General features: G+C 35.4%; 1 protein-coding gene across 1 annotated transcript; it reads right to left on the bottom strand.

Moving 5' to 3' along the window:
- Nucleotides 1-1,345: 1,345 nt before the first annotated feature.
- Nucleotides 1,346-16,966, bottom strand: LOC145992115 (uncharacterized). The gene is made up of 3 exons (XM_083128364.1): nt 16,771-16,966; nt 14,000-14,236; nt 1,346-3,321 (listed from the first exon to the last, which is right to left on the bottom strand). Exons 1-3 carry the CDS (start codon nt 16,945-16,947, stop codon nt 2,488-2,490), a joined length of 1,248 nt encoding a protein of 415 aa, XP_082984490.1. The 5' UTR covers nt 16,948-16,966; the 3' UTR covers nt 1,346-2,487.
- Between the last annotated feature and the right edge of the window lie 601 nt (nt 16,967-17,567).

Below are 17,567 nucleotides of genomic sequence, written 5' to 3'. Positions count from 1 at the left end.
TGTTCCAAATAATTGATATGATTCAGATCAAATTACGTATTCCTTAAGCGTAATATATTTTTGACGTTGCTTGTAAGGCATGGTACCTTAAAGCAGGCTTAAATGTGCATACCCACTTAAAAATCAAACGAATTTTTATGTGAGTGCAGTTATTTATATCTAGTAGAAGAAAAGTATGTGCTTCTCTACTAGATCGCAGTTCACATCCAGGTATGAGAGCAAAATTTAATTCGAAACTGTTATTATGAGCACTGCTGCATGTAAACAATGGTATCTACAGTAGATACCATGCTTTACATGAAATAGAATGTACGTGGCCATGCACAGTTTTAGTCGCATTTTTGATTGGCAACCTCTTCATTCTCCTCATTCTTAGTCGGTTGTACATATTCCGGGTCATTATGGGAATCATATACACTTTCTAACTCGTTCTCATCTTTGCTGTTGCCTCAATACTCACAAACGTCCTGAGACACGTTGCAATTCAGTAACAGCCGTTTCGCCGCCTTCTTTGCTACTTACCATACTTTGCATGAAACAACTGGTAGGTACCTTAACTTTAAACACGTCTAGCTCTGTCATCTGTTGACGAAACGAAACACTTCGAGTACGATGGTAGTGGAAAATTGAACTATTTTTTTTTATCGCCATCCTCTTCGCCATAGTCTGTAAATTCGATTCACCAAATTTCAGAGTTCTACGATGCCTCAAACAGGCTACAGAGGGCTCTGAGTTGGGTAACTTTAATTCTGGCCACCCGGTATGTTTCCACGATATGATTCTCTACACTCGAGGAGACTCAGACGATTACAAGTGAGCCAAAGAGGTCCCGTAGAGTACTCTAATGTGTACTATGTCACATGTAACCTATTGAAAATGTACAAAATGAAAGAAGTAAAAATAAAATGATTATTGGTACTTTGAAGAATCAGTATATTGTTGTCTCATTCCAATGCACATACTGTTGGTCTCCCTGATGGCATAGGGGTAACCTCATCGCCTTGTAATCAAAGGGCCCCGGGTTCAATATCCGGTGGAGGCTCACAGTGGTTCGGATCCCACTTTAAACTGTAGGTCCAGTTCCGATTAGCCTTACTGTGCGTGTAGTGGACTTAAAGAACAAAATCAATGAAAGCAAATACTGTTAGTATTGGTTTCGGACAGTCCGTGATGTGGATTCTTTCATGTATTCAGAAGTCTTCAGTCTATTATTTGCAATAAAAGCATTACTTGGGTGAATTAATTTTTACACAATAGTTTTACATTAGCAATAGTTCAACAGAAAATCTACTAGTATTTTTTAGCATTTATTTAAAAATGTACAAAAATCGTTATACTGTACAAACTTACACATATATACATATTTACATCATGTAAATGAAAATTTTGCAACAGTCAATTAAATTGTAGGAAACCATCCTGTGGTTAATTTTTTTAGAACAATAATACATTGAAAAGAAAGGATCATTCTTTGCAATGTTTCCAGTTTTAAAATGGCAAATATTACCAATTGAAATTTATTAGTGTTAATTGGATATAATATATTTTGTATTCAAAAAGAAGGATGCTGATTTTATACGTACACCTATATTTGCATACTGCACTATGATTGTATAATAATTATTGTAATGATTCATAATGGGGTAGAGTTTTCACCATCCTATACTAATACTGGAACCACTTGTAAATATTCATTAGTGACAACAATGTGCATTCAGTCTATTATTTCCTAAAGCTCGAATTTATTGAGAATAAGATCATACTGTATTAAACAATTTCTATATTTCTTGTAATGAGTCTAATAACCATTACACTACATAATAAAAAATGGTGTGCAATCTGGTACCACGTATATACACCATTGTATTAAAACGTAATTACTGTGATCAATTCCCATAACTTAATTGACAAGGCTTTTAAAACTTAACAGTGTAGTATTACTGAATAAAAATATGGCACACTAACATTGTAATAAGATCCAATTGCAGAATATACATTTTTTGTTAATGTTCTGTAGCCCTTGTGAATTTAAATTGTGTATACATAATACTGTTTATATCAAAAAGCTACAAAATTCTATCCTTTCAATAGAAACATATCATTTTTAACAGACTATTCATGAAACTAATGTAATTATTATAATTGAAAGTAGTAATATAAGAAAATAAGCTGAACATTTCTATATGAACACATAAATGCATGTATTCTTAAAGTAACTGTAACATGTGAAGTACAACTTTCGTTAATCTGCAAGGATTTCTATCACGATGTTCTAACTTTTCATTCTACATATCATCCTGCTATCAATTATACTATTTTTTAGAAGTAAACAAGTGGAAAACTTAGGCTAACTTATTCTGTTAATACAAAATCTAGAACTTTGCTATTTACAAGTTCTGGGACGGGAGATTTGTTTGGCAGGGTTTGCTGAATAATTCAGCTGAGGAACATTTAAGTACGTCACCATTTGTAACAAGTATGAAGAAACTAAGTACCTGTGCTACCTGCAGAACTTTTCTTCTTCAACTTCTCTATCTTCTTCTCGTACATCTTTTCTATTTCAACAACCTTCCTTTCAAGTTCCTCATTTCGTTTTGTGCACACGTTATCCATCTTTTCCTTAACCTTCAACAATGAATCCTTAAATCCGTCTTCTATACGTTTGTATTCACCTCTGTAATGGCTTTCCTTCTCCACAATGTATTTCTTGTATGCTAGGACCTTTTGCTTCAAGGCTTGCTTTTTAGTTTCCATCTTCTCGTACTTTTCAGTCTCACTCGACAATTTCTCTTTCAATTTTTGTACTTCCTCAGTCCATACTTTCAGTGCATTGTCCATAGCTTCTTTCTCCTTGACGATCTGTTGCTCTTTCGCTCGTAAGTTGTCCGTAAGCTGTCGAACTTTCTCTTCCAGTTGTTTAACTGCTGCTACATGCTCAGAATTACTCGCGTCTCTTTCCATTTCAACGTTCGCTTTCAGTTTTTCCTGTTCTTCAGCCATGGCTGTCTTCAGCTTCTCAATCTCCACCGCTTTAGACTCCATGATGGCTTTCAAAGCTGACAAATTATTGGTGTATTCCGTTTCGGCATGAATCAGCTGAGAGTGAAAATCTTCCTCCTGTTTTTGAAAGTTTTTCTCCAGCTGTTGTATCTTTTCCTTCAGCACTTTCACCTGCTGTTCACCTTCTTCAAACATATTCACTGTGTTAATGCCCTGTTCTCTATGTCTTACGGGTGACGTAGCTATGCATTTCGAAGGAAGTCTCCTCCTCTTGTCTACAATTGATTGGATGTCTCTGTCATATCTTTCTACAAAAGCTGCCTGGAAATAACAAATATGACAAGCCTGTAAAAGTGATGGCCTACAATAACTGAGTTACGTTAACCAACAAATTCAGGGTCTGCAAGTGAATCGGGCAATTTGGCAACAGTGTTTTCTATTTTTAGCATGAGCGGGGAAGGGGAATGTTACCATCAGGTGGCATGCCTTGAATAACATTCAGTTTGAAATGAAGTCGTGGACTGGCACATAGTGTCGTAAAAGCATTTTATAAGAACAATGATAGCTATGCCATCAACGTGAAATTTTGCAAGAATTCAGGATTCATCATCGAAAAAGTAAAGTACTGTCAGCTCAGGCCATAAATATTTGAGTAAACAACTTTGAAGAGACCGGCTGAACTGTTAAGAACAAAGGTGGCAGTGTTAAAACTGTTCACACCCCACAGATGTGTTACGTATGACCATGAGTAGTGTTGCGATTGACTTGCTGAGTGTGTATGCAGAGTAATGGAGAGCATCTTGAGGATGTAATATTTAAGTAATATTTTCAGTGGAATGATGTGTTATGTTTCATTCTGCAAATGCTCAGTTATGCACTTCCTAATAAATGTAACTGTATCATGATATCCAATACTCAGAGGCATGCATATTTCGTTTTTGACGAAAACAGAAAATGTGAAATAACACAATGTAATGTAATGTTTATTTTACATGTTTCTGAAAGGTGTGAGGTGCATTTTCCTACCCTGTTTGTCAGGAAATGAACTGAAAAATGCGAAATAGACCCCTAAACACGAAATTTAGAGTTTATTTAGAGACGCGACACTTTTTGAAGTTTGAATTATCCTGTGAGTTATGGAATTCCCGGAAAATGGATTAATTCTGCTGTAAATATTTGAAAAGCAAAAATGGACCCTTTTATACAGGAATAAACTTAATATTCTGGTAATGACATAAATGTGCTGTTAGAAGGGATATGTTTATTTTGTGTAGTAAGGGCAGTTTTTAAATCAAATTTTGGATTATATTCACATTTTTAAAACCAAAATCTAATTTTATATACTGCTTTTTCACCGCTATAACAGCAAAATGTTATTTTATTTACAGCTTTCGAACCCGAAATTGACTCGGTTTTTGTACGAAAGTTTTGCTTCTTTATTTACAAAAACTATGTGCCTCTACCAATACTTTTAATATTGTGTTAACACTTAAAAATCACCTCATTCACTGGCAGACCGTGTATATACTGCTTTTCAAAGCACTCTATTTCAATTGTAACTATTGTGGGTACAGACAGCAAGTAATATGAAAGAAGGTGGAAGAATCAGAATTCTTGTCCTTACACTGAAAAACAGAGTATTGCCATAATCCTGAATAAAAGTTAACAACTATATATCACCAATGTAAAACAAGGTCTTCATACCTTTATAATTTTGTAGACCTGTTATTTGTCGTTCCTGCTACTTTTGTCTAATGACAACAATTGTTGAAGCAACACTCACAAAGAACCACCCATGCCCATTTTACACACTAGATATTTAGAATGATGGTAATGGCATACCAACACCAGGTATGCGTTTCCAGGGGTCATGTACGTAAGTCCAATAAACCAGTCAAAAAGGGTTTCCGTCTAGTGTTCTATGAGCGGTGTTCATTAGGATGGTCATTTAGCCTAGGCTCATAATTACCATTGTACATGGTGGACGTGCCGGGTACCGATCATAATGGATCTCGCATAAGGGTTAAGACCTGCCAAGCAGCTTTTCATTGCATGGTGCGTGGTCAGTACAGTGTTTTCTGGCATTTCAGACCGGAGCCAATGACTTCTTCTTTTCAAGCAGCTTCCCAATTGTACTCAATATGCTGGGTCGATTGATTCTTCTCAGCTCTAACCAGGAATCGAACCCAGGACTGCTTACACAAAAGGCGAGAGCAGTAACCAATTGGCTACATGGGGAGTCCTACACTCTTTATGAACTTTCAGTAAACCATATATGGAACTAAGCTGTGGAGGCTTCATGATAGGATCGAGTTGGTGTTTTAAGTCTACTTTATGCACAGTAAGGCTAATCGGGAATGGACCTACAGTTTAAAGTGAGATCCGAACCACCATGTGCCTCCACCAGGGATCGAACCTGGGACCCCTTGATTACAAGGCAAGGATGCAACCACTGCACTGGAACTGATTCAACAAACTATGTAACCCACAATAGTGACCCACACAAAAAAAAATGATTGGGTATGATGGTGCAAATGAAAGTTTGCGAAACATTAAGTGAAAAAAATAATCAATGAATACAGTAGAACCTCAATTTTACATTTTTCAGGGGATTGAATTGGAAAACAAATGAAACTGCAGGAAAATATAAAATCTGAGAAAACTTTAAAGCATTTTGCTCTACTGCCACCATGAAGATTGAATGTATTATTCAGGAAGTCTAAATACAGTAATATGTAAAATTGGAGTCGCACTGTGATAATGTATTTTCCAGCATAAGGTATAAAGCAATTTCTTGTATAAGAATACATGTAGTTTCCACACTTTGATTTGATTTGTGTTATTTTACTAGCAATTCTGCAGCGCTGTCCTGTTTGTGGGCATCTGGGCAGTGATTCTTATTGCATGACAATGCAAGGCCACATAGTGCTTTATCAGTGCAGGAATATCTGGCCAATCATCGTATCTCTGCTGTACCACTTGCTCCATATTTACCCGACCAGTTATCATGTGATTATTTTTTGTCTCACCGTGTGCAAACACCGCTGAAAGGGAAGATATTGGTAGCAGATGTGCTGAGAAGCATCCTAGATGAAGCTTTCCCTGCTTGCTTCCATTACCTCCAGCAATGGTAGCAGCTGTGTATAGATAGCCGAGGGGAATATTTTGACAAAACCTAGGACCATTAGTTCCTAAGTTGAATAAATTATTTTTTACGAGCTCAGTCCTGGAACTTTTCTGACAAAGGTTTATATCTTCACCTTTGCTCTATTCAGATCTGTCATGTTATCTAGGGTGATTTCCATGAAGTACAACATTTGCTTTCTCAAACTGTAGTCCAGTAATATAGCTGTGATGAGATATTTTAATGATACTACATCTTGTGTACCACCTTGTAGAAATAAGCTGCCAAACTTCAGCTGCATAAAAATGGCAGACGTTGTTAAATCTTAGAAGGGTGGATAGAAGCTCTTCTTCCTAGGATATGTTTAAACAAAGCAGTCTGAACTGAAGAATGTTATAAGGTGGAGGTGTGCTGATAAGGAAAATTTCAAGTATTGAGGAATTCCCAAAATGAATTTATTGATATACATTGCTGACCATACAAATCAACATAAATATTTTGCTGTGGTGTCGCAATGATACAAAGGACAAAGCCAAACTCATAACTGATGTACCATTCTTCAAGAGCGAAAAGATTGTGTATGCAGGTGACTACCTCCAGAAGATACCTGCAAATGTACTGTGAGGAATCAACGTGCTTGTAAACCTATGACATTATAAGAGTTGGTTTTAGGAGGTAGGAGAGACTATTTTGTAAAGTAGAAATTAACTCTTTGAATAGAATTGCCTTTATTCAGCAGGTGTGTTTCGGCCTCACAGGCTGAAAGTAATGAACAATTTCTTATCCATGATAATGGTGCTAACTCTCGAAGTTGCATCCTAATATTTGCTATGATGGAATGCCTGTAATTTCTTACAAAATTTGAGACTTGGTTTATGGATAGACAACATCTGTTCAGTCAGTTGTATGTTATACTGATGTCACTAGGATAAATTTATGTATTAGTTGTCTACTAACTATACTGAAAATAAAAACACAGGTCACTTGAGGAATTATTTGAGGTAAACAAAAGTTGTACGAAGATTTGATTCATTTCTAAAAGCACAAGAAGTCAAAGAAGATAAAAAGGTTCATTTATACTTTACAATATCCTCTTCCAACTTTTGACGAGCTTTATCATAAGTTAGGTTCATATAAGTGGTATATGAAGATTGATCTACGTTCAGCTTTTCATCAATTATTAGTCGAAGAAAAAGTCTCAACGTGTTCTTACCATTGTAAATGAAGGTCATTTGTATGTACATAAACGTTTACCATTTGGAACTAAAATAAGTTCTCAAGTATTTCAAAGAGCCATGGACACAATACTTGGTGGTATTGATGGAGTGCTATCATTTATTGATGACATTCTTTTAGGAGCAGATACATTGTATGACTGTTACAAACTAACTGTATTAGTTTTGGAAGGATTGATGCAGTACAATGTGAAAGTAAATTTGCAGAAGTCTGAATTTTTTGTTCATGAAGTAAATTTTCTAGGAAGGAAATTCACGGAACATGGAATTTTTCCTACGAATGAACATGTTCTGGCAGTGTTAAAATGTAAGGTGCCTGAGAATAAAAAGGAATTGGCGACTTTCATGGGTTTAGTGGCGTAACATGCACGATTTTTGCCTAATTTGAGTTCTAGGATACCTAATCTTTATTTATTGCAAAAGAAGAGTGTACAATTGTTTTGGAACGAAGAATGTGAGACGGAGTTTCAGCTAGTTAAGCAGCTATTAGTTTCTGCACCTGTTTTAGTAGCATTTGACACTTGATTGCCATTAGTTTTAGTCACGGATGCAAGTGGCTATGGGATAGGTTGTCAGTTGATACATGAAATAGAAGGAGTGCTGAAGCCTATTGCATGTTTTTCAGCTACTTTAACAGATAGTCAGAAAAGTTACTCTCAAGCTGACAAGGAAAGTTTGGCAGTAGTGGAAGGTATAAAACATTTTCATATATATATTTGGCAGGAAACAAATTTAAAATTCTAATAGATTCTTCATTTACAATATCCTCTGTGTGTGTGTGTTTTTGTTTGTTTGTTTGTTTTTATATTGTGTAGTAGTTGTGGTGTGTGTGTGTTTATATTGTGTTATAGTTGTGATGTGTTTGTGTGTGTCTTGTGTAGTAGTTGTGATGTGTTTGTGTGTGTCTTGTGTAGTAGTTATGCTGTCTAATGTGTTTGTGTTCGTCGTGTGTAGTAATTATGCTGTCTAATATGTTTGTGTTTGTCTTGTGTAGTAGTTCCTCCATTCATATTGGGGGTTAGGCGTAGAGCTGACAACTCTGCACTGTAAAAAGCCATGTCAAGAATCAGCAATATAAGGCCATGGATGTTCCCAAGGTAAAATATTCCGGAGGTAAAATAGTCCCCCGTTCGGATCTCCGGGTGGGGACTACTTTGGGAGGTCCCTGGACTAAGGATAAGATCTACGTTAGGAATAAGGATATTAAATTAGGCACCTGGAATGTTCTGAGCCTTTACCGGCCTGGGGCATTTCAGTGTACAGTTAATGAGATAGTTAGGTATAAATTAGATGTAGTAGCTGTCCAGGAAGTTAGGTGGCCAGGAGAAGGGAATTGTAAAACTAAAAATTATACTTTTTTCTATGGTGGTACTGAAAATCATAATTTTGGAACAGGCTTTTTCATAAATAATAGAATTATCTCGGCTCTTAAAACAGTAGAATTTATTAATGATAGGATATCATATGCAGTTTTACAGGGTAGGTGGTGTAAAATTATTTTAATAAACATACATGCACCAACGGAAGATAAAGATGATAATACTAAAGATGATTTTTATACAGAGTTAGAACAGGTCTTTGATAAATTTTCTCAGTATGATATGAAAATTCTGTTAGGTGACTGTAATGCACAGATTGGCAAAGAAGATACATTTAAACCCACGATTGGTAAAGAAAGTCTTCATGAATTAAGTAATGATAATGGTATAAGATTGACTACTTTTGCAACCTCAAAGAATTTAATTGTGAAAAGTACCACTTTTAAACATAAAGATATCCATAAATATACCTGGTCTTCTCCAGATGGTAAAACTCATAATCAGATAGATCATATTCTCATTGATAAGAGAAGGCATACTAGTATAATTGACGTTCGTACACATAGAGGTGCTGACTGTGCCAGTGACCATTATTTAGTAATTGCTAAATTAAGAGAAAGACTCTCAGTGATAAATCATAAGCAACAAAATCTAAAAGTTCTAAAATTTGATACAGGAAAGTTTACTGATGAAAGAATTAAGAAAGATTACCAAATTAAACTGTCAAATAGATTTGATGTTTTGCAGGATTTAAATGATGATGAAAATATAAATGAAGCAGATGTAAATAAGAATTGGGAGCACATACGTAATGCAATAGAATCAGCAGCTAAAGAAAGTATAGGATACCATAAACCAAGAAAAAGTAAGCCATGGTTTGATAATGAATGTCATAATCTAATAGAAATAAGAAATCAGGCTAGACTTAGGTGGTTAAATAACTCTGATGATACAAATCTAAGCAATTATAATAGAATAAAGCGAGAAGTTAACCGCACGTTTAGAAGTAAAAAAAGAGATTACTTGAAAAGCAAAATTAATGAAATTGAAACAAACAGCAAAAATAAAAATATCAGAGATTTATATAAAGGTGTAAATGAGTTTAGAAAGGGGTGGCAACCTAAAGTAAACTTGATAAAAGATAAAGACGGTGATATTCTAGCTGACCCAAGCGATATTCTAAATAGATGGAAGAACTACTTTAATGACCTTTTAAATGTCCATGTAGGAGATAAATCAGAAGTAAATGAAGTACACACAGCAGAACCTTTAGTTCCAGAACCTAACTTGACTGAAGTTAAAGATGCTATTAAAAGGCTTAAGAATAACAAAGCACCTGGCATTGATTTAATACCAGCTGAGTTAATTAAATATGGTGGAAATTCATTAATATGTCAAATTCATAAATTAATTGGCTTAATATGGAATAAAGAAGAAATCCCTCAACAGTGGAAAGAATCCATAATTGTTCCTGTGTTTAAAAAAGGTGATAAAATGAACTGCAATAACTACCGTGGAATTTCTCTACTCTCAACAACATACAAAATATTGTCTAACATTCTTTTAACAAGACTAACCCCATATGCTAATGAAATTATAGGTGATTATCAATGTGGATTTAAACGTAACAGATCAACTACAGATCAAATTTTTCACATCAGACAGACACTTGAAAAAAAGTGGGAATATAATCAAAATGTCCATCAGCTATTCATTGATTTCAAAAAAGCATATGATTCGGTCAAAAGAGATAAATTATATAATATATTAGTAGAGTTTGGAATACCTAAGAAGCTTGTTAGTATGATAAAAATATGCACCAGTGAAACAGAAAGTAAAATTCGTGTGGGTAATAATATGTCTGACAAATTTATAATTCATGATGGGTTAAAACAAGGAGATGCATTATCTCCATTGCTCTTTAATTTTGCCTTAGAATATGCTGTTAGGAAGGTAAAAGAAACTAAAGAAGGACTAAAATTAAATGGTGTGACTCAGTTGTTAGCATATGCAGATGATGTAGACTTACTGGGGGATGATGTGAATACAATTAAGAATAATGCTAAAATATTTTTCAAAACTGCTAAAGAGATAGGTTTGGAAGTTAACAAGGAGAAAACTAAATATATGCTTACAGGCCGAAACCAAGTGTTAGGTAATAATCAAAATCTAATTATTGATAACAACTCGTTTGAACCAGTTTCCAAATTCAAATACTTAGGAGTAATATTAACAAATGAAAACTATATTAAAGAGGAAATAAAAAGTAGGCTTAATTCAGGAAATGCATGTTATTTCTCTCTTCATAAACTTTTGTCTTCTCGTTTAATATCTAAGAAACTAAAAGTTAAAATATACAAAACAGTAATTTTGCCTGTAGTATTATATGGGTGTGAAACTTGGTCCCTTACATTGAAAGAGGAACATAAATTGAGAGTATTTGAAAATAAGATCCTTAGGAAAATCTTTGGACCTAAAAGGGATGAGGAGACAGGTGAGTGGAGAAAGTTACATAATTTAGAACTACATAATTTGTACTCATGTCCAGATATTATTAGAATAATTAAATCAAGAAGACTTAGGTGGGCAGGCCATGTGGCACGAATGGGAGAGGAAAGAGGAGTTTACAGGATTCTTGTTGGGAAACCAGATGGTAAGAGACCTGTAGGAAGGCCAAGACGAAGATGGAGGGACAACGTTGAGATAGACCTAAAGGAAATCGGTAGGGATGGAAAAGAGTATATAGATCTTGCTCAAGATAGGGACATATGGAAGGCCTGTGTTGCTGCAGCCATGAACCTTCGGGTTTAAGAAGGCTAGAGAGTTAGTTAGTTAGTTAGTTAGTTATTTTACTATGCATTTCTACCACTTTTAGTTAATTACAACGATTAGGATGAGTGATAAGACGAAACTTACGAAGGGACACTCATAAAGAACACCCATGTGCAGGTCAGGATTCGAACTCACCATCATATTCTCTTATTGAGTAAAGTTGATTGATGGAGATGGGTTTTTGGTCCACTATATACACAGATAGGCTAATCATAAATGAATCTACAGTTTAAGTGAGATCCGAACCACTGTGTAATGTGCATCCAACAGGTATCGAACCAGGAACCCCTTGATTACAAAGCAACAACATTACCACTATGACATTGGTAAAGGCCCTTATCGAATAAAAATATGCATAACAATACTTATATTCATACATCTGACATGATACTTGTACACAACCTAAAACATCCTATTACAAATGATTTTATTTTATTATTATTATTTCAATCTTCCTTAGGCAATGCCAGGACTTGACGATTCAAAATGTTACTTGCATATTTGCCATTTGCTTTTAAGTACACTTTATGCACAGGAAGGCTAATCAGAACTGGATACAAACCACTTGTACCAACAGGTATCGAACCCAGGATGCCTTGATTACAAGGCAACAACATTAACATTAAAAATGTTACCTGCATATTGTCTGATATGTGCTCCATTCTTGTGGCATGAATTGCAGACTTACTGATGATACTTTTTGGAGAAAAAATATTCTAGTGTAAAAGTTATGCTTGTTTTCTGCAAGAAACTCAACATTCCGAAAGATATCTGTGATCATTTCCTGAGTCAAAGTATATTCCAAAAGTGAAAAACATTAAATGTGACATATACAGGGTGTTCCGGGAGGAAGCGGCAATACTTTGGGAACTGGTAGTATGGGTGATTCTAAGCAAAAAATTTCATATGAACATGGGTCCGATTTTGAACGATAACGGAGATATGAACAGAAATAAAAATGATGTAGGAAAACGTAAACAAAAACAGTAACAAGTAAAACATGGCAATGTAATGGTAATTGTGTAAGTAAATACGAGAAGGGACATGCTGATATTTATCTTTATTGCATGAATTTGTGGTGTAGCAGTAATTAAGTAATGAAGCAAGCAATAAATGTAGAAAAATGAAATGTTAACACCTGCTGGTCAGTACTCACATGAACGAATGTAAGGAGGGAAAAGGCCACAGAAATGATAGCAGGTCAGAGCAGATTCTCTGAGCGCACCTCTCTGCACTTCTGAGCATATCAGAGGACATCTTGTGTTGCACTACAAAGTTCCCGATGATGTTCCCAGATTAACGCAGCAGCATTCATAATGCAGTTCATCCCTTGTATTCACCCTTTCCCGGTAATCCTCCTGCTTCATCCACCCCCATAAACAGAAAGAGGAGTTAGGTTGGGAGAACAAGGTGGCCACGGAACCAGACCACTACCACGATGACAACGACCAATCCATCGATTAGGGTAGGTGGAATTCAGATGCTGAATGATCAACTGACTGGAATGAGCAGTTCTACATTTATTGCTTGCTTCATTATTTAATTATCGTGTACTAATTGCTGCTACACCACAAATTCATGCAATAAAGATTAGTATCAGCATGTCCCTTCTCATATTTAGTTACACAATTACCATTACATTGCCATGTTTTACTTGTTACTGTTTTTCTTTACGTTTTCCTACATCATTTTTATTTCTGTTCATATCTCCCTTATCATTCAAAATCGGACCCATGTTCATATGAACGTTTTTGCTTAGAATCACCCATACTACCAGTTCCAAAGTATTGCAGTTTCCTCCCGGAACACCCTGTAATGTCCAGGCGTTAGCAACCTCACCTAAATGTGACACACGTCACATCAGGAATTTAAGGGTTGAGCCTGGCAAACACTTTCAGTGCATCTGGTCTGTTGGTTGAGGAAAGAGGAACAAATTTTGTTTCATTTCCCAGCTAGGGATCCTGATGAATTTCAAATTATCTGATATCCATTTTGAAAAAAACAGATAATCTGGGTATCTGAATATCCAGATAAGCCAGATACAGCTGTATAATTTGGATATCCAGATAGAAGAGGTTTGATGAAGGATTTGTAGAAAATCCATAGAGTGAAATATGAAAATGACAAATAAAAGAATATGAAGATAGCCCATAAAACATATAAATGATAAAACAGTCCGGATAATTCACAGATTCGGATAATCAGACATTTTAGATAATCCGAATATCTAGATAATGCAAATATTCAAATAATTTCAATAATCCAAATTTCCAGATAATGTGAACGATTCAGACATCTAGATACAGTATCAGAATATCTGATATCCCGATAGAAAAATATCCAATATCTGGATAAAATTTTAACCAGATTTGGCCATCTCTACTCCCAACATTGCTTTCACTTCACAATTATTTCACACTGAACTCATCCGGAAAATACAGAGACCATGAATCACAGCCATAAATTACATAATGAATAATAATAAATACCTTTTCTGCTTCAACCTGCTGCCTCATCTCCTTCATCAGCTTCTCTCTCTCCTCCTCGATTTTCTTGATCTCCTCTTGATACTCTTCCCTCAGTTTCTGTTCCAGGTCCTTCTGCTGACTTCTTAAAACCATTTTAATCGCCTCTTCGGACCTAATTTTCATCATCTCCATTTCTTTCTGATGATTCTGAACCAAGAGCTGGAGCTCAAGTTTCAGTTTCTTGCTTTCAGTCTGCAACTATAGTTAATAGAATTATTATTAATAATAATATATTTATATTTATTTATATATTTATATATTTATTGTCGTTACTATTACCACCACTTGCTGACTGATAAAAGGTATTTCTGAACATCAATGCATCAATAAAATAGCTTATAATTTTAGTAATCTGACATTTCTATAAACAGTCTATAATTGAGTAGTCCTGAGTCGATACCGATACATCGTGGTATTGGTACCGGAAAGTATCAGTTGTAATTTATTTACTGATACCAGCTGATATTTTTCCGACATTTTGGACTTTCATGAGGCTTAAAACTTTGGTGGAATATAATTTTTCATAAAATTATGCAAAATTCAAAGTGCCTTCTTATTTTACAACATTTTTGTGTGAAAAACTTAATTTTGTGACAACATAACATGTAGTTTATTATTCTGACATAATATTGAATATTTCAAATAAAAAAATTTGGAAATTGATGCATATAATTGGAATGAAATAGTTACAAACAAGTATAATCAATATTGCGAACAACTTTTAATTAATTATTGGTATCGGTGAGACTATCGGCATCGGTTTAAAGTAGTATCAGCTCGGCCCTATAATTGTGTACATGTAAAGCTGCCCTCCATGGCAACATAATGGTTCTCAACCTTCGTGCAATTGTGACCCGGCAAATTCTTATTTTTAAAAGCCAATTGTATTCATAAAAAAACTTCATATCTTTTTAATGTTTATACCTTAATTAATGTATGCCCTTGAAATTAAATATTAACGAATAAATTATGGCACCATCATAAGGAGTATTAGTTTAATTATGTCTAGATTTGATGACAAATAAAAAAAATGGTTTAAATTAGTTGACAACTGGATCTAATGGAATCTTTTAGTATCTTCTGGCCAATACCATTAACTCAATTTGGTTAAGTGCTGATTTTCTTTCTCATGTTGCATTTAGGATACGGAAAAATTACAATTAATCAGAATATTTCCACTTCAAAATATTTCTTAAAGAAAACAGCTGCACAAGCTAAAATGACACTCTTCATTGATTCCACATAAACTCTCGCAGCCTGGTACAACTGATGCCAGAGCCCGGCACCACGCTGTGGCCTCGAGGTTGAAAATCACTGAGTTAACAAATTGCACTATGATGTCCGAGCCTGGGCATAGGTGTTCTTTGTGAGTGTCCCTTCATCAATTTCATCATACATCACTCATCTTCATCTTCGCGATTAACCAAAAGTGGCAGCAAAGCGAAGTAAAAAACAAACAAATCAATCAATAATTTACATAAAGTGACTTTCAACACTGCCAGTACTAGCTACAATTGCCAGAGATGACATTTCTAAGGTATTCCCTTTCTTGCCTGTTCTAGCAAAATCAGTATTACAAATACAGTGGAACCTCGAATTTAGATTTTTTTCAGGAGACCAATCTGAAAGAACTTAAAATGCGGGAAAACATAAAATCCAGGAAAATTTCTCAATATTTTGCTATGTTGGGACCATCTAGAATGAATGTACCGGGTGTCCGAGAAGTCTTTGTATGAAAACAAAAATTAACTGTATCCGCTATATGCAACATAGACATGAAAAAATGGTACCAAAATGTTCGGAAATTATTCAAGTTTTATTGGCAATAGGAAAGAAAACAATAAATCTCCACGTGAGCACCCTTGGTAGCACGGAGTACATCTAGTCGAAATTCAACTTTTCGCCATGCATTAGCCAACATCAAAGGAGGGATTGATGTGATGACTTGGGTTATCCGTTGTTGCAGAGTTGCAAGATCGGATACAGGAGTTCTGTAGACATTGTCTTTCACATAACTCCATAGAAAAAATCTAAAGGGGTTATGTCTGGAGATCGTTCAGGCCACGCCGTCGGTCCATCTCAGCCAATCCATTTTCCAGGAAATGTCTGTTCAAGGTAGGAACGAACCTCCAGACTCCAATGTGGCGGTGCACCGTCTTGTTGAAAGATAACATCTGGGTGGTATTCTAGCAATTGAGGAACAGCAAACAATTGCAACATGTCGAGATACACTCCAGATGTTACGGTGTCCTCACAGAAAAAGAATGGTTCGATTATTCTGTCATGCAGCACCGCGCACCAAACGTTCACCTTCAGGTTGCCCATGGTCGACTTCCTCACCTCATGAGGGGGCTCTTTACCCCAGATACGCACGATGTTTGAAACTGTCTCTGCACTGTTTTTTGTGACCTGCTCTCGTGAAACCACAGGACACACTCAGCCATTTTCTGATTTGTGTACATTTCCGGTTTGCTGGACACTGGCACTGCTACACTACTGCAACGGTACAGAAATCTGAAACAAAAAAACTTGAATAGTTTCCGAACATTTTGGTACTATTTTTTCATGTCTATGTTGCATATAGCGGATACAGTTGATTTTTGTTTTCATACAAACACTTCTCGGACACCCGGTATAATGCGGAAAAATGTAAAATCCGGGAACGTAAAATCGGGTTTCACTGTATGCAGGGTGAGACAAAACTCATAACAACAATAATGAATGCAAGATACCTGACTCATCTTCTCATTTTCTTCCTGCGAAAATGTGCAGCAGCCGCCGTGCTCTTTAAGCCACTCCAACTTGGCCTCTGCTATGCCCACCTGCATGTCTGCCTTCAGCTTTTCCGCATAGTCTTGCTCGAGTTCTTTCTGTATTTTCTCACATTTCTTCTTGCACTGAAGCTCCATTTCTTTTGTTATTTGAGCTCTTGCTGCAAAATAAATATGCAACACTATAAAAGTGACAATTGACATTAAGAAAATGTTAAATGGGAATTATTTCATGGAGAATTCTAATATATATTCACTTCCCATCCCTTTAGATCACTGTAAGTGATCACAAGTGATGGTTTCTTCTTGAGAAACCATGCAATGGAAATTAGTAGAAGCATGTAACACAAAATGTGAAATAACACATTGATCTTCACTTTTCATGTTTTTGACTGGTGAGGTGCATTTTTCTACCTGTTTTGTCACGAAATGATGCAAAATGTAAAACAGACTCTTAAACACGAAATTTATAGTTTATAAAAGTCTATAAAAGTGACAATTGACATTAAGAAAATGTTAAATGGGAATTATTTCATGGAGAATTCTAATATATATTCACTTCCCATCCCTTTAGATCACTGTAAGTGATCACAAGTGATGGTTTCTTCTTGAGAAACCATGCAATGGAAATTAGTAGAAGCATGTAACACAAAATGTGAAATAACACATTGATCTTCACTTTTCATGTTTTTGACTGGTGAGGTGCATTTTTCTACCTGTTTTGTCACGAAATGATGCAAAATGTAAAACAGACTCTT

The sequence above is a fragment of the Lepisma saccharinum genome, chromosome 1 (genome assembly GCF_977018435.1).
Source record: "Lepisma saccharinum chromosome 1, izLepSacc3.1, whole genome shotgun sequence".
NCBI lineage: Eukaryota > Metazoa > Arthropoda > Insecta > Zygentoma > Lepismatidae > Lepisma > Lepisma saccharinum.
The sequence above is the reverse complement of the archived record's forward strand: the minus strand, read 5'-3'. Positions and strand labels throughout refer to the sequence as shown.